The sequence below is a fragment of the Symphodus melops genome (assembly GCF_947650265.1).
Source record: "Symphodus melops genome assembly, chromosome: 10".
Lineage (NCBI taxonomy): Eukaryota > Metazoa > Chordata > Actinopteri > Labriformes > Labridae > Symphodus > Symphodus melops.
In genome coordinates this window covers 25,601,099-25,620,688 of record NC_136700.1, presented here as the reverse complement: position 1 = coordinate 25,620,688, position 19,590 = coordinate 25,601,099, and the positions used below count along the sequence as shown (strand labels likewise).

General features: G+C 48.2%; 2 protein-coding genes across 2 annotated transcripts in view; both read left to right on the top strand.

The window, feature by feature from the left end:
* pik3cb (phosphatidylinositol-4,5-bisphosphate 3-kinase, catalytic subunit beta) overlaps window positions 1-12,455 on the top strand; it is a 23,099-nt gene extending 10,644 nt beyond the window's left edge. The window contains exons 7-19 of the mRNA XM_079354131.1: window positions 266-343; window positions 918-1,106; window positions 2,248-2,369; window positions 3,035-3,178; window positions 3,304-3,403; window positions 4,177-4,373; window positions 4,460-4,569; window positions 4,646-4,724; window positions 5,753-5,920; window positions 6,051-6,174; window positions 6,259-6,404; window positions 9,969-10,101; window positions 10,937-12,455. Of these exons, the coding sequence (XP_079210257.1) occupies window positions 266-343; window positions 918-1,106; window positions 2,248-2,369; window positions 3,035-3,178; window positions 3,304-3,403; window positions 4,177-4,373; window positions 4,460-4,569; window positions 4,646-4,724; window positions 5,753-5,920; window positions 6,051-6,174; window positions 6,259-6,404; window positions 9,969-10,101; window positions 10,937-11,074 (1,728 nt within the window). The 3' untranslated portion in view covers window positions 11,075-12,455. The remainder of the gene's footprint in view (window positions 1-265; window positions 344-917; window positions 1,107-2,247; window positions 2,370-3,034; window positions 3,179-3,303; window positions 3,404-4,176; window positions 4,374-4,459; window positions 4,570-4,645; window positions 4,725-5,752; window positions 5,921-6,050; window positions 6,175-6,258; window positions 6,405-9,968; window positions 10,102-10,936) is intronic.
* Window positions 12,456-17,396: 4,941 nt separating this feature from the next.
* On the top strand, window positions 17,397-19,021 carry LOC306830559 (uncharacterized protein; the record flags this gene model as incomplete). The annotated part of the gene is made up of 4 exons (XM_079354130.1): window positions 17,397-17,526; window positions 18,160-18,347; window positions 18,428-18,496; window positions 18,585-19,021. The coding sequence occupies 4 exons, from the start codon at window positions 17,397-17,399 to the stop codon at window positions 18,864-18,866; spliced, it is 669 nt and encodes a 222-aa protein (XP_079210256.1). The 3' UTR covers window positions 18,867-19,021.
* Window positions 19,022-19,590: the final 569 nt, after the last annotated feature.

The window sequence follows — 19,590 nt, the reverse complement described above, 5'->3', positions numbered from 1 at the left end:
TAGCTGCTTCTTTACGGCCAGCTCTGCTGAATCTGTAGTTTCTTTTAAACGTTTGATTATTTCTGTGTGTGTGTGTGTGTGTGTGTGTGTGTGTGTGTGTGTGTGTGTGTGTGTGTGTGTGTGTGTGTGTGTGTGTGTGTGTGTGTGTGTGTGTGTGTGTGTGTGTGTGTGTGTGTGTGTGTGTGTGTGTGTGTGTGTGTGTGTGTGTGTGTGTGTGTGTGTGTGTGTGTGTGTGTGTGTGTGTGTGTGTGTGTGTTATTGACGTGTTCTCACGTTGCTGTCGTTTCTACAGATTCTTGAAAAAGCTGCAGAGATCGTCGGAGCAAGCGACTGTGCCCCCATGGTGAGTGGACGCCACAGGAGAGCCCCCCCCCCCCCACACACACACACACACACACACACACACACAGGCTGACAGGGTGAAGCAGCACAAACACTTCTGAAGGAGCTTCTCCTTTGTCAGCCCCTCAGATACAAACACGTCTGTAGGTGTGTTACAGCCGCTCATGTAACCCTGTGTTATGTAGAGGGCATGTCTGAACGCAGCCCTTTAATGTGGGTGTGTGTGTCGGGAAACAATGGATCAACTACAACTTTTTTTTTCACTCTGTGCATCAGATAAACTGCTCCTCTCATTTCCTCCAATCTTTAAGTGACCTGCTGTTTTTATTTCTCGCTCTGTTGGATTTATTCTTGTTGCTTGTTTAAAGCTCGTATGTCCCTTTTTTAATTTTTTTATAAATCAGACCACATTCGACCTGCCAGCAGAGACAGTAGAAGATGTTCCTTGGTTTCATTGTGATTCAGTTCAGTCTGATACTCTCCTGCCACCTTGTGGTTTCTTTTATAACTGCACCCCCCTCAAACTCCCTCAACATCCTCTGACTTAAGCTCCCTTCTCTCCGTGTTTCTCTCAGGGGCGCGGCGGCAAGAAGTTCCACATCGAGCTGAAGGAGATCATGGAGCGTGACCCGCTCTCTCAGCTGTGCGAGAACGAGAAGGACCTGATCTGGACACTACGCCATGACTGCCGCGAGAATTTCCCCCAGTCGTTGCCAAAGCTGCTACTCTCCGTCAAGTGGAGCAAACACGAGGACATGGCCCAGGTAGCACAGAGTGTGATCTGTTTGACGGCCGTGCAGAAGTTGACTTCACTGCTGTGTACTTTAATGTCATGGACTCGTATAGGAGATAAACCTGATGCTTTAAAGGGCAGCTTTGCTCATTTCCTCCAGATCCGCTTTTTAAGATGTTGGTTGAAATTGTCTTTAGGTCCTGACAGAAATTAATAACTCAGGTTCTCTGAAAAAGGAACAAAAAAAGTCTGCACTCGGTTTGAGTTTTATGAACCAATCACACGCCTCCGTGTCTCCCTGCTCGTTCTCTGCCTCATGCATGCTCGGGCGCACACTCAAAGCGTGAGTGGGATTCCCCTGCTGGACCAATGGGGCTCGTGCATGTTAGTGAGGGGGCGTGGCTTTAGAGGGAAGGGGGTGAAGACGAAGCACGGAGGGAATGCTACTTTCAAAATCATGCTAGTTTTCAAGAGTTACCAACCCTGCCTTTACGGCCCGATCACAAAGAGATGTGTCACCAAGTGGGCGGGGCTGCATGCAGACGACTTAATGCAGTTAGCAGGGAAGATCGTCCCTTCGCTCCTAAACGAGGAGGAAAAGTGTCTGGAAAAGCGGAGCTAAATCCTCCTACTTGATTACTTTTATGTGCACTCAAAAACTCTGTGTGATCAGGTCTGAAGACTTCGAAGGTAAAAATTGTTATAATGAGACTCAGAGAAACTTGTTTAGAAGTTCATGACGGTTGTTTTTCAAACCTTCTATCGATAGAAACGCTCTCAAAGTGTGATACCATGACTTCCTGAATGTTTGTACTGGTTTCATATTGGCTGACAGGATCTGGACGCTTTCACATGATCAGACTTTATGTTCTGCTCTCTCCACATTACTTTAAAGCAATGCTTCAACATCATTCACATGACTTGTTCAAGCAAACCCAGAGGTGTCTGGAACCTGTGTTTGTCATGGACAGACGCTGCTGCAGCCTGCAGACACAGTCATGTTTGAAAAGCAGAGAGCGCTCAATCCCAGCAGGCAGCAAACAAACACCTGAGACAGGAGGACACGTGTCTCTGCTCAAACTCAAATGTGCAGCCTGTTTGAGTCCACACAGAGCTGTGTGATCAGCGTGCATCATGTTCTGATTCTTCCTGCTTCCTGTCTGTCGTCTCAGCTGCAGGCGCTCCTTCAGATCTGGCCCAAACTGTGTCCCCGAGACGCTCTGGAGCTCCTGGACTTCAACTACCCCGACCAGTATGTCCGAGAGTATGCTGTGGGCTGTCTGCAGGACATGAGGTGAGCACATCTGTCCCCCCCCCCCCCACATACACACACACACACACACACACGCACACACGCACACACGGCCTTCCGCTCCGTCCCATATTCAAACTTCTCGGCTCACCTGATGTGCACCAATCAAAGCTCCTGTGAGCAGCTCTTACGCTGCACGACATGTAAGACGCAGCGAGACAAAAGGATCGAACCGTCGTCCTGTGAGAGGAGCGCTGATGAGCTCTCAGCAGACGGAGAAAGTTGAGAGGAACTCCGGTCACTTGATCAAACCGCCGCTGCACTGAACTGCACACCAGCGTGTTCTTTCTCCTGCAGGATTATGACCTCATGACGGCCTGCGCTGCGTAGCCGTGTATCACAGCACACGCTGAAATCGTATCAGGCCGTGTTCACCATGTGCACAGAGTCAGCGTTGTATGGGACACAGTGTAGTACAGAGGCCACAGTCGGACGGCCCGGGTTTGAATCCGGCCTGTCTCCTCCCCTGCATGTCATTCCCTCCTGATGTCTGACTCCGTCCTCGCTCCTGTCTCTACCATCAAACCTGCTGCCGGCAGCTTGGTGTCAGACGTCCTTCAGAGGTCGTTTGAAAGAGATCAGTCCTCACAGGAGCTTCACAATCAGCTTGTGTCAAACGTCTCGTCCTCTCTCTCTCTCCTCTCCAGCGATGAGGAGCTGTCGCAGTATTTGCTACAGTTGGTGCAGGTGTTGCGTTACGAGCCCTACTATGACTGCGCCCTCACCCACTTCCTGCTGAAGCGTGCTCAGGGGAACCGCAAGATTGGACACTTCCTCTTCTGGCATCTACGGTGAGTTACACACACACACACACACACACACACGCATTCATAGGACACCAGTTGAGTCCTCGGGGATTCCTCCTCTCACTGTGGCTGTGTTTGCCCCCCCCCCCCCCCCCCCCCCCCCCCCACAGGTCAGAGATCCACATGCCCGCTGTGTCAGTGCAGTTTGCCCTCATTCTGGAGGCCTACTGTCGAGGCAGCATCCCTCATATTGAGGTTCTAAAAAAACAGGTAGGTGGCACGCATGTGTTCAGTGAGAGCAGAGTGGAAAGAAAGGTCATGAACTGGTTGGGTTTATTTTCCACCTTTAAAGAGATTAATTCCACGGTCGGGTTAGTGGCACAACGACTTCCAGCGTGGAGGTCGGCGGCTCCCTCATGTCTGCAGCTGTGCGACAGTCTAACTCGTCTCTGCAGATGTTTTCAGGTGGAACAGTTCCATTTAGTTTTAGTTTGGTTTTTTGCAGCGTATATTAATATTCTGACACCGCACGCTGTCGACCTGTAGTCTGGTTCCGTAGGTCTCGAGTTTTAGTGAGCACTTTGCTGTGAGTGAGCTTTCGTTGGTGCATAGGCTCGATTCTGTTTATTTTCTTTTTGTATATTTTGGATTTGCTTGGCGAGCTTCTTATTGCCTGCGAGCTAACGAGCTAACGTTAGCTCCCACGTTGGAGACTCCTGCTGGGCCAATCACAACGTCGTGCATTATGACCCATTCCTTCACACTTGAACTCAGCTTTTTTTGACTGAAAAATAAGAAGAGCTGAATTGTTTTGCTCACCCACTGCAGGAACTGGATTTCTGTTATTTTTAGCCCCCCCCCCCCTTTCGACCCTTAAATCGACCCCTGCAGAATCCTGACAGTCAGTCCTGTCGACGCTTCCTCATACTTCCTCTTCAGCTCAGATATTTATGTCAGCCACTTCCTGTTTGGAAGAATGTGCTGACGGCGTGTTTTTGTCCCGGAGGAATAAATGATCCCTGCTGTGCTGGTCCTTGTTTCAGGTGGAAGCCCTGAGTAAGCTGAAGTCTGTGAACGAGCTCATCAAGCTGGGAACCATCAAGACCGCTCGCAGTAAAACCAAGGAGGCCATGTTGACCAAGGAGGCCATGATGACTTGTCTGAGGCAGAGCGGCTACTCGGAGACTCTGTCAGACCTGCACTCCCCTCTGAACCCCAACATCCTGCTGTCGGGCATCAAGTGAGCCGCTCGCCTCAAAGAATCCAGCTCAGCTTGTTTCCTCTGTCAGACGTCTTCATGTCCCTTGTCTCTGCTCCATCCTTCAGTGTGGAGAGGTGTCGCTACATGGACTCGAAGATGAAGCCGCTCTGGATTGTTTACAACAACAAGCTGCTGGGCGGAGACAGCCTGGGGATCATCTTCAAGAACGGAGACGGTAGGAGGGCTGCCAGTTATTCCTAAACCGCCTTTAAGTGAAATGTGCTCGGCCTTGACTTGACTTGTCTCCTCAGACCTGAGGCAGGACATGTTGACCCTCCAGATCTTGAGGTTGATGGATCTGCTTTGGAAGGAGGCGAATCTGGACCTGCGGTGAGCTTCTTAATAAATCTTTATATGGAATGGATCAAACTGCAGCGCTGAAACTTCACATGTGTGATGATCTCTCTCTCTGTCTGTCTGTCTGTCTGTCTGTCTGTCTGTCTGTCTGTCTGTCTGTCTGTCTGTCTGTCTGTCTGTCTGTCTGTCTGTCTGTCTGTCTGTCTGTCTCTGTCTCTGTCTCTGTCTCTGTCTCTCTCTGTCTGTCTGTCTCTGTCTCTCTGTCTGTCTGTCTCTGTCTCTCTCTGTCTCTCTCTCTCTCTGTCTCTGTCTCTCTCTCTCTCTCTCTCTCTCTCTCTCTCTCTCTCTCTCTCTCTACTAGTATAATTATTAATTGATGCTAACCCTGAAGTTTCACTTCTTAAGCGCAGTTACAAATCTTGAAGGAACATTTAGATTTAGAGTAATAAAAAGCATTCATGTAATTGTCATATTTGTTTGTGTTATCGAGCCCTGTGCGTGTGTGTGTGTGCGTGTGTGTGTGTGTGTGTGTGTGTGTGTGTGTGTGTGTGTGTGCGTGTGTGTGTGTGTGTGCGTGTGTGTGTGTTTTCGAGCTTATTTGTTCCTGCTCTCGGTGGGGAAGGGGAAGCTCTGCTGGGGAGCAGCAGAGGAGGGACACACAAAATAACCCCATGCTAGTTTGACCTCTGACCCTTTAACACTCCAGTTTAACACACACACACACACACACACACACACACAGACACACACACACATCCTAATCAAATCCACACGTTCTGCGCGTCTACAAAGCGCCTGTTCCTCGTCGTTAGACTCCGTCTCATCTGGAGCCGCGTCGGCGGTTTTTTTGACAGTTGAACTCGGCGACGGCGCGTCATGCTACAAAGGTCACAAGTTCACGGGTCAATCACAACAATGGGATATCAGGAACGAAGGGAGGGGCCATGTAATGAAACGGTTCCGATGTGGTCGACTCAGCCCTCCAAATATTCCCGTGTGCAGACGTTCACCGTGTTTAAAATCAGTCACATGAAGACGTTTGTCTTCTCTCTCTCTCTCAGGATTGTTCCGTATGGTTGCCTAGCGACAGGGGACCGGGCCGGGCTGATCGAGGTCGTCTCATCGGCAGACACGATCGCAAACATCCAGCTGACCAGCAGCAACGTAGCCGCGGCCGCCGCCTTCAACAAAGACGCTTTACTCAACTGGCTGAAGGAGAGAAACTCGAGGTGAGCGGCTCAGCAGGACTTTTCCGTGTTTCCGTGGCAGTAAAACTTTTTAAATCACGTTTGGTTGGTTGAGGAGGGGATGGAGGCGGTCGTGATGGATGAGCTCATTTCGGTCCGTTTGTGTCCTCAGCGATAATCTCGAGCGAGTCATCGAGGAGTTCACGCTGTCCTGCGCTGGTTACTGTGTGGCCACCTACGTCCTGGGGATCGGAGACCGCCACAGTGACAACATCATGGTCCGCAGCACGGGACAGGTTCGACCCTCAGTTTGTCCTTCAGTCATTGTTTTTGTTTGTTTTTCAATGCTGCTCACTGATTGGCTCTTTTCCGTCCGTCAGCTCTTCCACATTGACTTCGGTCACATCCTGGGAAACTTCAAGTCCAAGTTCGGCATCAAGAGGGAGCGCGTGCCGTTTATCCTCACGCACGACTTCATCCACGTCATCCAGCAGGGCAAGACGGGATACACGGAGAAATTTGGCAGGTAAGTTCCACTCAAACGTCTCCATGAAGAACGTCCGTCGCTTCCTGCTCCCAACGCTCTCTCCTCATTAATAACAACTGAAAAAAAAGGTGCGAGGAGGACACGGCGCCGAAGTCAGAATTAATCTGTAGATGTGAAACAGGCGTTACGTTGCAACAACCCTGAAAAAAAAAAATCTGATCTGGAGTCAAATGTTTCCTAAATTTCCTGAGGGAGTCATCCCAAAGGATCAATAAAGTTTAGTCTAAGTCTAAATGTAAATAAATTGCATCTTTTTTTAAACTGCACAGATTTCAATTCAAAGTTTCAAATCAAAATTTCAGTGAGAACATTTTCCTCGGCTGTTTCTGCCTCGGGATGATAAATGAACCTGTGACTCATTCTGACAGCATTAAAACCTGAAGCACAAACGAGGCTTTTGATTGGACATTGAAACGCAGCATGGTTTGAGTCGTTGCAGTATCCTCTCCCACCAGCAGAGGGCGGTAGAAGCTCAGACACTGATGTCTCTCCCATGATTCAGAAAGTCCACTCAGGTGAGATAGCAATCCAAACACAGGAAGTGTTAAATACATTCATTTTAAATAACAATGAAACAGAACAGACTGGTTTTCAAAATAAAACAATCCAGGGAGTCGATTTCAGCGGGCAAATAATCCGCCACATAAATGCCCTATCATGCCCCGCCCCCCTCTGCTCTGAATGGACACATGTGAGGTCGAGCACGCACATGCATTCGGGAATTAGTAGTACAAGTTGGTTGTCTTCCCCTTTTGCGCACACACAGACACACACACACACACACACACACACACACACACACACCCGTCCTTTTGACGAGCTGCGCTCTCACCAGGCCGGAGCACGGTTACCTCCTGCAGCGTGCAGAAGTCACCACGTGGTAACACGACGCTGTGTTTACGAGAAGCGACAAAGGAGAGCATGACGGCAGCTTTACCGACTTCTTGGCTTTTTTTTTTTTTTTTTAGGTTGTTGTGGTCAGATACGGTGCTCTGACACTCCTCGGGTTTCTCCCAGTTTAAAGTTTATTAACGTTCCCGTGTTTCATTTAGTTCTTTTTCTTTTTCATGTTCAGCAAGGAAGATCTACAAAGCCTGACTGTTTTTTCCATAAAAATTACACAATACTTTCTCACTGCAATTAGTTATTGTGTATTTGTATTTTTTTAAGGGATCAAAATACAAAAATGTCTTTTACTATATTATTTAATAAAAAATAAACTGTGGCCTACGAGCGATTCTAACACGAACATTTTGGCCCACAAGACAAAAAGTCTGTCGACATCACGCAACGTTGAGCTGAAGGTGGCTTTGCAGGATTTTAAAGTCGTTTCTTGAGGAAGTAGATGACCAAGATGAGGCGTAACTATGACGACGTGACAGTTTGTCGAGTCCAGTAAGAAATCAAATGAGGAGATGTTTAGTTTGGCGAGTGTTGCTTTGTTTACGTGTGGAGTCGAGTCCTGCACGGTGCAGGATCAGAACACACAGATCTGTGAGGGCGTGGCCAGGAACACTCTCTGGTGCGTGTAGCGTGTAGCGTGGCGGGCGGCTGTCGGCCAATAGTTGGGACGAGGTCACACGTCAGTGTCTCCATGAAGCAGCTGGTTGTCAGGTTAGCCTCGCCGCTGCAGGAGGAGAGGGGCTCTTTAGTCTTTATCTCGAGGATTTGAAAAAGAGAAACGCGCTCGGGGATTTAGCAACAAAGAAAGGTTCAATGTTTTCCACTTGAGACGAAGAAGACGAACACAAACCGGTGAAAACGGCGTTTACCTGGACGTCGACGTCGGAGTTAATGCACCTGTCACTTTGTGTTTGAAGTAAACTCTGTATGTAAACCGCTCTGCATACCTGCTGTGATCCTCTGCTGTTAAACCTGCCTGGGGTTAATGAGGTCAAAAGGTCGGGCTTTGAGTGTGGAGCAGCACGTACACCGTTTGGTCCGCTGCTCCTTTAACCATATAAGGAGTGAAGCTAAACCGGTGGAGTCCGGAGCGGAGCGGAGCTGGAGGTGGTCGAGCGTGCTTTTGTTTTCACATGATTCTAGCAGTTCTCCGCTCACATGTATGCTCACATGTATGCTGCGGCTCATCTCTGGTCCCGCCCACGTCACATTTATAGTGGCGTGGAGCTCGTCCTGCCTGAACACCAGCAGGTCCCTGAGCTCCTCTGATCTGGGTCTGCTGGTTGTTCCCCCCCATCAGACGGAGAACAAAAGGAGATGTTTGAGGTTACTGAAGCGTTGGTAGCGTCTTCCTGCAGGACTCCCCGTGTCTGATCTGCGTCTGAAAACAGGAAGTGTTTGCGTGTCGCCTCGTTCACTTTCACTCACAGATCTTCAGATCTCGATTTTGTTTGCGAGGAAATCAGCGCCACGCGATGAAGATGAAAGCCCTCCTTCTGATCCGAGAAGTGAGAAGATAACTCAAAGACTTTTTTTGAATCTGTTAACCTGAAAAGAAGCCGACGTGTCAGTGATCATCTCAACGCTGCTTTGACGTTTTCCCTGAAAGCAAACCTGACAAGTAAACATCATTGTGTGCTGGAAATACCTGTTGACGATGTGTGTGTGTGTGTGTGTGTGTGTGTGTGTGTGTGTGTGTGTGTAAGTAATGTTTATTTATAGAGCACCTTTCACAGATAAAAGATCACAAAGTGCTTTACAACAATAAAAGGGGATTAACAGTTAAAAACAGAAACAGCAGAACAAACATATAAATATATAAAATAGATAAAAGAGTAGAATAAAACAGCAGCTGGTCAATCAAAAGCCTGAAGTCTAAATAAGTGTTTTTAACTGCTTCACGGGTTTTAAAATGTGTCTTTGTTTCTGCCACAAGTTGAAGTTTGCCAGACCTAAGAGGTCTATTGGGGACATACGGGTGGAGAAGCTCGGCTATGTACCCGGGTGTTTGACCATGCAGAGTTTTAAAAGTGAGCACCAGTATTTTAAAATGATGAAGGGAGGATAGGACAGGGCTGATGTGGGATCTACGGTTTGTATCTGTTAAAAGGCGAGCAGCGGCGTTCTGGACACTCTGGAGCCGGTTTAAAGAGGACTGACTAAGACGGGGAAAAAGAGCATCACAATAATCTAAACGAGTAAAATCATTTCTACTTCCACTTTTCAAACCATACAGTTAAGTTGGGCTATATTGCGTCTGTGGAAGTAGCATGAACGTGTTAGCTGGCTGACATGATTGTCTAAAGACACACTTCCCCGATGTGCTGCGTAATGGATGGCGAGAATAAGGGCTTCTGTTTTGCTTGCATTTAGTTGCAGGCAGTTTTCGGACATCCAGTATTTAATGGCCTGTGTGTGTGTGTGTGTGTGTGTGTGTGTGTGTGTGTGTGTGTGTGTGTGTGTGTGTGTGTGTGTGTGTGTGTGTGTGTGTGTGTGTGTGTGTGTGTGTGTGTGTGTGTGTGTGTGTGTGTGTGTGTGTGTGTGTGTGTGTGTGTGTGTGTGTGTGTGTGTGTGTGTGTGTGTGTGTGTGTGTGTGTGTGTGTGTGTGTGTGTGTGTGTGTGTGTGTGTGTGTGTGGTAGTTTCCGACAGTACTGCGAGGAGGCTTATCTCATCTTGAGGAAGAATGGAAACCTCTTCATCACTCTGTTCGCCCTCATGCTGACCGCCGGGCTGCCTGAGCTCACCTCAGTCAAGGACATCCAATACTTAAAGGTACACTAACACACACACACACACACACACACACAAAGGAGAAAACACACACACACACACACACACACACAAAGGAGAAAACACACACACACACAAAGGAGAAAACACACACACACACACAAAGGAGAAAACACACACACACACAAAGGAGAAAACACACACACACACACACACACACAAAGGAGAAAACACACACACACACACACACACACACACAAAGGAGAAAACACACACACACACAAAGGAGAAAACACACACACACACACAAAGGAGAAAACACACACACACACAAAGGAGAAAACACACACACACACACACACACACAAAGGAGAAAACACACACACACACAAAGGAGAAAACACACACACACACACACACACACACACACACACAAAAAGGCGAACACACACAAACAAACACAAATGAGAACACACACACACACACACACACACACACCATAAGTTAGTTGCAGTACACAACCACACCACTAGATGTCACTTCATCTTCAAAGATTCTCTGACTGATGTTGAATGTTTGTCCTGCATATCTGATCCATAACGTGTGTGTGTGTGTGTGTGTGTGTGTGTGTGTGTGTGTGTGTGTGTGTGTGTGTGTGTGTGTGTGTGTGTGTGTGTGTGTGTGTGTGTGTGTGTGTGTGTGTGTGTGTGTGTGTGTGTGTGTGTGTGTGTGTGTGTGTGTGTGTGTGTGTGTGTGTGTGTGTGCGTGCACACGTGCAGCTCAGCAGAATCATATCAGGACATACATCCTCACAGTTTGATGAAAGTATCAGCGTGTGTGTGTGGAAGCGGCTAACCTCCACGTCGTCTCTCCTCAGGACTCTCTGGCGTTGGGGAAAACAGACGACGAGGCGCTGAAGCAGTTCCGGCAGAAGTTTGACGAGGCGCTGAGAGAGAGCTGGACAACCAAGGTCAACTGGATGGCCCACAATGTGGCCAAAGACAACCGCTCGTAGCTGGGACCCCTGAGAGACCCCCTCTCAGGGGGGGTCAGGGGCTGAGAGGACTCGGAGGAAGAAGTGTGTGTGCGGGAGCGAGGCCGGAAAAGGAGTGGAAACGGGGTGACAGCCACCCGGGTTAAAAAAAAAAAAGGGAATCAGCGCGGAGCGTGGAAGCTGCTCTCCCACACAGGACAGTTAGCCTGCACGCGTCTTCCTCGCCTTGCATCACCTCGCCGCTGTGCCTCCTCAACATCCAGATTGGTGGTCATGTGACATGTCTTTGGAATCATTGTGGGTTAAAATCATTGCAGGTTTTGCACCGGCACAATGGCAGGTAGAGCCCACAGTCAAAGGAAGGGGAACTGAAGCACCCAGTCTGCCCTCACTAAAGATGGCCGCCCCCCTGAGGAGCGAGCACCCTGTTCTGGATGGGTTCTGGACTGGACTCTGAGGCGGGGTGAGGTCGGCGGAGATGAGAGGGCGGGACTGAAGAAACAAAAGAAAAATGTCTGACCCCTATGTGCCCACAGGAAGTGCGTCTTAACAGTCTCTCCACTGCTGCCTCGAAGCGTGCCTCAAAACTGCAGAAAGATTGTATTTTTTAGGACTTTACTTTTTTTTTTTTTTTTTTTTTAATTTTGACATTTTAAGACTTTATGATAAATGTTTATGTGCCAGACTACTTTATTCACCCACAGAGAAACGATGATGACAGAGGAGCAGCTGTTAGAGAGGTCCAGCGTTCATTCGGACCGTCGTCAAACACTGGAATGTTTTTCAGCAAGACGAGAAAATTCAACTTGTCTCATAATGAAACACTTCATTTTATTTCTTTTTAAATTGACAGACTGCTTTGTCCTTTGTTTTTGTTTTTTTAAATCGAGTGATGTATCGGCCTCGAAGCGTCCTCACCTGTGACCCCCCCCCCCCCCCGATGCTTTTATCTCGACAGGACCAAACATCCCGTCTGTACTCACCGTCTTCTTCACACTGTGGTTTTAATCCTCGTTTTTGACCTGAATGTGAAAACGTGTCGCTCTCCTTTGTAAGTGTATTTGTTTTTATACGAGCAGGTGTGGGAGGAGCCTGGGACCTGCGTGGGGGGGGCGGAGTTGATCCTAATGGACGTTACACTGCGATTCGAAGCTACTTCCTGTTTTATCCGACACGCAGGGCGCCTCGGGCATCTGTGATAGATTTTTGTGCAATATCCGAGTATATGAACCATATCGTATGATATCAAGCGTACGGCCCGCTCTCTGTGATGCTGCTCCACGTCGCACCACTCGCCTTCAAACGTCTTCGACACTGGATATTGTCAAATGTACAGGCTTTTATTGTTTTGCTGGGTTTTTTTGTTTTCATAGGAGTTTTATTAAAGTTATTTTCCACCGCGCTACATGTCTACATGTTCATTACTCCGGGTGCTGCTTCATTAAAGTTGGATTGTTGGAGCTGTCAATAAAAACACTCGAGGTCGCCTTACAACGCCGAGATAGAAACAAATAAAAGTTACAAAACATGGATGAATTCACACTGAAGGATAAACTTCATAAAACCATCGTGAAGAGGATTGATGAGGGCGGGATGGAGAACCTCCTTCCTCTCCTTCAGGGAACAGAAGTTATAGTCATAACATTTGGTTCCCTTTCAGTCGATTCACTCGGTACAACACATACAGTATGGGACATGTATACACGCCCCGCAGAGCAGCTATGAACCGGAATAAAACCTTCAGTACTTCAGTGCATGCTCGACCCAGTAGAAAGAACCGAATGTGCCACCGAAGGGGCCGTTGCATCCAAACGTTAAAACCGAACAAAAGTGTGCGGTGATGACCAACTGGCGGCACGACAGATGTCATTTAAAGATAAACAAAGCCCATGATGTAGACACGCCCCTGGTTGAATGGGCCCTCACGCCATGAGGTAACTGAAGACCCCTGCTGTTGTAGGCCAGGGAGATAGCCGCTGTTTAGACAGGGCTTTACCCGTGGCTGGATTGGCGAAACAAACAGCTGGTCACACAAACGCACACTCTGCGTGCGGTCTATGTATATGCGGAGAGCACGCACAGGACACGGGGAATGTCACCTCCTTTGCTCCTCAGGCGCAAAAGGAGGGGGGCAAAAGCTCATTAGCTCAAAAACCATGGAACTATGGGCTGAAGGGATGACCTGAGGCATATACGCCGCATTCGAGCGTAATGTAACCTTGGAACCATCTGAAGTGAACCGGGTACAAGAGGGATGCATGAAGATCGCCCACTCGCTTCGCGGATGTCAAAGCGAGAAGTAGTGCTGTCTTGTATGAAAGACATTTCACATCGACTGACTCAATAGGCTCAAATGGGGAACCGCGGCGAGCATCCAGCACTAAAGTTAAATCCCATGAAGGGATGATAGATTTCACCACAGGCCTCAGCCGGCGAACTCCCTTCAAGAAACTCCAAGATAGATAGATAGATAGATACTTTATTGATCCCGAGGGAAATTCAATCACTCCATTGAAGCCAACATGACAGGCAGATATAGCTGCCAAATAAACCTTAACAGTGGAAAAAGACCTTTATCAAGTAATTCTTGAAGAAAAGTCCAAACTTCCACAATCGAACACTGAAATGGGAGTACATTTCTGTCCTGACACCATTGATAGAAAGCCCGCCATTTATAAGCATGAAGGCCTCGAGTGGAAGATGCCCGAGCACTCTGGATTGTTGCCACCACACGTGGGGGCAAACCCTGAGCTATTAAGTTTGACCTTTCAACAGGTAGGCATGTAGCCGCCATAATTCCGGACGCGGATGAATCACTTCCCCGCCTGCTTGTGAGAGGAGGTCCCTGCGTAGAGGAAGCTGCCACGGCTCCGCTGTGGCCAGCGCATCCATTCCCAGAGGTGCAGAGTGGTCTGTTATGGAAAAAAACAGGGCGCAGTGGGCGTTCGCCCTGAAAGCAAAGAGGTCTACCTCTGCCCTGCCAAAGCGATTCCATATCTGAGCCACTACCAGAGGATGCAATCTCCACTCTCTCACAAGAGCGCCTCCTCTGGAGAGAAGGTCTGCTCCCAGGTTCAGTCGTCCTGGCACATGAGGAGCGCTCAAAGACAGAAAATGGACACTGCACCACAGCAGGGGAAGTGACCGTGTCCCTCCCTGCTTGTTTATGTAAGAGACCACTGTTGTGTTGTCTGTCCTGATCAGAACATGTTTGGCCCGCTAGCACAGAGTGAAAGTACCTCAGGGCCAAGAGGGTCGCTAGCAGCTCCAGACAATTTATGTGAAGCTTGCTTTGTACTGAGGTCCAGAGTCCTCTCGTTGAGGCTCCGTTGCACAGAGCACACGAGCGGTGCCTGCCTGTGCTCTGTAGATCTTTTCCAGCTGACAGTAGGAGAACCTACAGTGCTTGGACGGGAGAGTTGTGGGGCCGTTCACGCCATGGTTATGAGAGGGGGTCAGATAAGCCGCCAGAGAAGGCTCCATAGGCGGAGGGTTAACTAAACCAGCCTTTTCAGCCCCATTTAAATCCAGATACTGTCCATAGCCGGGTACTGTGACGCGGGTAGACAGTGGTTTATGCCATGTCGAGGTTAACTCTAACTCCGAGACAAAATCCGGGAACACAGGCAGGCTGTTTCTGACAGTCGTCGGTTCAGGCGGGAGAAAAAACCCTGTGACGGTTTTTGAGCCGGCGGAGGAGAGGGCCACTCGACCTCCAGCTTCTTCGCTTTAGCCTTCGTGCTCAGCCTGAGAACACGCAAGCTTGTAGAACTCAAAATTAGCGCTCTGTGGGTAGCAGCAGCAGCCGCAAACACCGAGAGGGGCAGTTGAGCTAATTTCAAACTGGCAGTAGCCAAAGCAGAGACAGAGCTAACTAGCAGCAGCTTGTTAGCTTGCTCCACTCGGTAGAGGTGTTCATAGCGAGGTGAAGAGCGTAAGACCTGAGGGATGACTGTGAGGCTCCGCCTGCACATATACGTCATCACAGATCATCTGCCTAAAAGGCGTGATTAGAGGTGTCTTCAGTTGGCCACGCGGGGGCGTGATATCCCATACTACATGTGTTGTACCGAGTGAATCGACTGAAAGGGAACGGCCAGCCAGCCTGGACGATCTAGGAACTGCAGGTTCTTGCACTCCGGTCCATTTCTCATCACTCTCCGAGCAACCAAACTTAATGTCTTCAAATATCTTTAAAAAAACTCTTCTCACTGAAGTAAAATCAACGTAATTACTATTTATAAAACATTGTCTCAGTTTAGTGAATGTTCACTTGTTGCAGGTACACGGTGTGACCTGATTTAACCAGAGCCAATTGTTCTGTGGTTTTCACTTTACAGGACAGTGTGTGTGTGTGTGTGTGTGTGTGTGTGTGTGTGTGTGTGTGTGTGTGTGTGTGTGTGTGTGTGTGTGTGTGTGTGTGTGTGTGTGTGTGTGTGTGTGTGTGTGTGTGTGTGTGTGTGTGTGTGTGTGTGTGTGTGTGTGTGTGTGTGTGTGTGTGTGTGTGTCAGCACGGCCTGTTGCAACCTCCTACATCTAAACTGGGATGAATGAATCTGTGTGGCGCTTCTTTTGTGTGCAGGCTGAGGTTTAATAAAATGCTTCTTTTTTTTTTTTTGGATGACTCAGGAAACACTTTTCTTCATCCTTTATTTTCATTCTACATCAGTGACAATTGTGACTCAGCGTGAGTTGTTACCTCTCTTTGTGTGTGTGTGTGTGTGTGTGTGTGTGTGTGTGTTGCTGTTCACTGCAGTTACATAATTCAATAACCTGGTAAGAGGGAGGTTGATAGGCAGTGCAGATATCCAGTGCAGTCTGCAGAGGGGGTGGAGAAGGGGAAATATTGAGAAGTAATCAGAAAATAAAATCTCAATCCAAGCGAAGTGAAAAGGACGATCATTAAACGTGGCCACATGGAGGAGTGTGCAGATGCCTAACAAGAGGACGTCCCTTTAATCCATCAGTCTCTTATGTCACCACTGCGGTGCTTAGGTGCTCCATCCACATCCATCCTTCATCCTGAGTCAAACAGGTGGCGGATGTTCCTCATTCTGAGCAGAATGAATCCTGCATCCATCACCCACATGTTCCATGACAAAGCACTTAACCGGCTCCGCTCCGTTTTGGTCTTCCACTGATGCATCCCTGACACTGTTTTCCACTCCCTTACCCTTTGCTTACACATATTTGATGCTGCCCCACTTTTAGAGTGCCACGCGCTCTTGAAGCTGAATGATGTCGACGCTCATGAACTTTGTATATTGAGGCCTGCGCACGGGGAACACGCTGGAAAGGATTTTGGAAATGCGTAAAAATGGTGCGACATTCACCGTGTGTCAGCCCGTAGACGGAGCTGACCTTGAAGTATTGGCTCTCCGTTTATTCACACAGAGTCGAGAGTATCTTACGTTTAATAATGTTAATACATATTTAAGGTTAGTTGGATTAATATAACACTGGGAGAGTTACTGTAGGACGCATCAAGCCTCCCTGAACTCAAACAACCTGAACTGTTCGAGAAGCAAAGCGAAGGCAGGAAAATACTTAATGTTAATCCCTTCGCTGCTCTGGAGGCTGATAATGACTCTTTATGAAGGAGCTCAGTTAAAGAGTTAGAACATGATGCTGTTAGAAGGACAGGATGCAACAAGAAAGGCTGCAAATAAAAAGACTTTGTGAGTGTTTTATAAATGATGCAGAAAAGAAAACGGAACAAGTCAAGTCTGAAGTTCACAGCGTGAAATGTAGCCTGCACGTCTGGGAAGGACACCGCAGGACTTCATCAGACAGGTGTGCACGATGTGTCCATCAAACACGTCAACTCCTCCCTCTGTCTTTAAGGTGCAAACAAACGTTTTGGTGCTGGACCTTGATCAGAGGAACAATCAGGGACGCTGCGAGAAGAAGTGAATTTGATCACTTCATCACTCCAGTTGTGTAGTATGTCTAGTGCTTAACCCTTAACTGTCTCCGTTGTAGTTGGAGCATGCGCAGTATGTGTGACGTCTCTGAGGACGTACACATGAAAGTGATGCCTGTTAACAACAAAGATCGAAGTCATGTTCATTAAATATTTCTCTTCAAGTAAACAACGGTATCTTTAATCAAGAACCCACGACACAAACAGGACACTAGTGTGAGGCTTAACGGTGCTGAACTGTTTTAAAATGATCTCTGTGGTGTCTGCTTACCTTATGAGTCTGTAAATGCATAAATAAATGTGACTTCAACAGGGTCACTCATTATGTTCATCATCTTACTGCATGTCGTGTAGAAAACACACAGGAAGGAAACGTGAAGACTGTGCAGAGAGAACTGAGGAGGAAGATGGAGGAAGAGGATGATACAGCCCGTGCATCTGAGGGACGAGCTGCAGCACACAGGAGTCGACCTTCTGGATCACCTGACCAACCGGCCACAGTTTGTGAGCCACGTCTCCATCGTCAACAGGAAACCGTGGAAGAGATGTTGTCAGTTGTGTTTTAATGTTAGTGTGTGAGTGTTTAAAAAGAACACATGTCGTAGCTGTTAGCACAGAGGCTAATGTCTGACCGGAAAACAGACCAAAGTGAAAAAAGATAAAATCACATTTAAGCTCTTATTTCAAACTTCTCCTTAAATGTGCAGAAACAATGAGTGCAGCTGCTCTGATAGGAGACCAGCTGATCCTGGAGGAGGACTGTGATGAGAACTACATCCCCTCTGAACAAACTACACATGATGGGTGTGTAAGTTAATGTGAGGGAGTGATGTTGTGCTGACATCCAGAACAACAGCTCAACTTTAGGTGTGATACTGATTGTGTAAAACAGTTCAGGGGCTTCCAGACCGAGTCCTCAGTCCTCCAGACATGAAGCACCACAGACCTTTCTGTTTTTAAACACACGTGACATTTCTTTTCAAACGAGAGCTTTCTTGACCAAGTCCTGTTTAGTCTGAAAACTGGCCTCATAAAGCTCAAGAAAGTGAGTGTGTTGTGATTTGGTCTTCTCTCCTGATAGAAGTCCTGAGGTGTCGTCATGGAGCAACCTGCACCGGAGCTGGATGTTGCTTTCATGTTGAGGTCTTTAGAAAACACCTGATCGTAGCTTTGCTCTGACGAGACTCAAGGCTGCAGAGGACGAGAGAGGAGAGGGAGGCTGGAGAAGAAGAACCACAGTCCGGTTGGAGAAGCTCCGCCAGCAGTTACAGAGGTTTCTTCTGTTTGGAGTCACAGCTGCAGGATCTCGTAGATCAGGTGGAGCTAAGAACCAAAGAGCTGAAGAACCAGGAGGCCATGCAGCAGACAAAGGTGACGCATGCTTTATGTTCTGTGATTCACCGACACACTCAGCTCAACCTCACGGACTAAAGATGTCCGTCTCTGATCAGGCTGCAGATCTGAAGAGGAGAAGGAAGACGTTAGCGGAGGAGGAGGACGAGTTGAACAGCCAGCTAGAGGTGGATCATTTCACTTTATCCTCGTGACAACAACAGAGACCATATCCTCTAACCCCCCCGTCATGTCCCCACTCGTGTGTGTCTCCAGGCTTTACCACAGCTGATCCAGGAGAGAGAGCAGCTGAAGGAGGAGCTGAAGAGGACGAGAGAGGAGAAGAACCAGGCCAGGGAACTTCTGCTGAGAGCGAGGGAGGAGAGAAGTGAGGCCGAGGAGGAGAAAGAGAGGCTGAGGGAGGAGAGGGACAAAGCCAGGGAAGAGAGAAGGAAGGCCAAGGAGGAGAGGGAGCGACTGGAGAGCAAGGTGGCGCTGCTGCAGGAGACATGTGACCATCTCAGTCGCACCCGAGAACATGACATAAACACAATCTGATGAAGACGTGCTCAGAGCAGCCTGTTGTGATGTGTGATAAATGATGTTAAGAAATGTTGTTCGACTGTAGACCACCATTCATTCAAAAGAAGCAGAAGGTAAATGTGTGTACAGTTAAAAAAAATAAAGAAACCGGTAATGAGGCTGCAAAGCCTGATCTGCATCAACTTCACAGAACTTCGGGCCGCGGTGGAAACGCAGACTACCGTGGGCCACAGGAAGAGACCCTGAACCGTTTAGTTCTGGAGGCCCGCCTGGTCGACACGAGGCGATGTGTTAGCTTGTCAGTAAACACATTCTCCTCCTTAAGGTCAGTTTGACAACGATAGATAGATCGATAGATACTTTATTGACCCAGAGGGAAATTCAAGGCATCCAGTAGCAGTATACAGACAGGCAGGACACAAGACATTAGTTACAATACACACCCGCTGTCCCCCCTCCCCTCTCTATACAATAACCCCCCAAACAAGATTTAGCAGCCCCTATGTGACTGAGAGTAAACATAATTACAGATTGAACCTGTGCAGTTAGCATTAGCATTAGATCCATAAATGTACCCTCAACGCTCAATGCAAAGTGAATTTTCATTTGGGTGGAGAAGCACAGAGAATCCCTCCCATGATTCCCCGCCAGCCTTAACCTCGACTTCTTATGTGGAGGCTTTGTGCATCACGAGTCGGGATGGAAATCCATGCAAACTTTAGTCAGCCTTTGGTGGGTC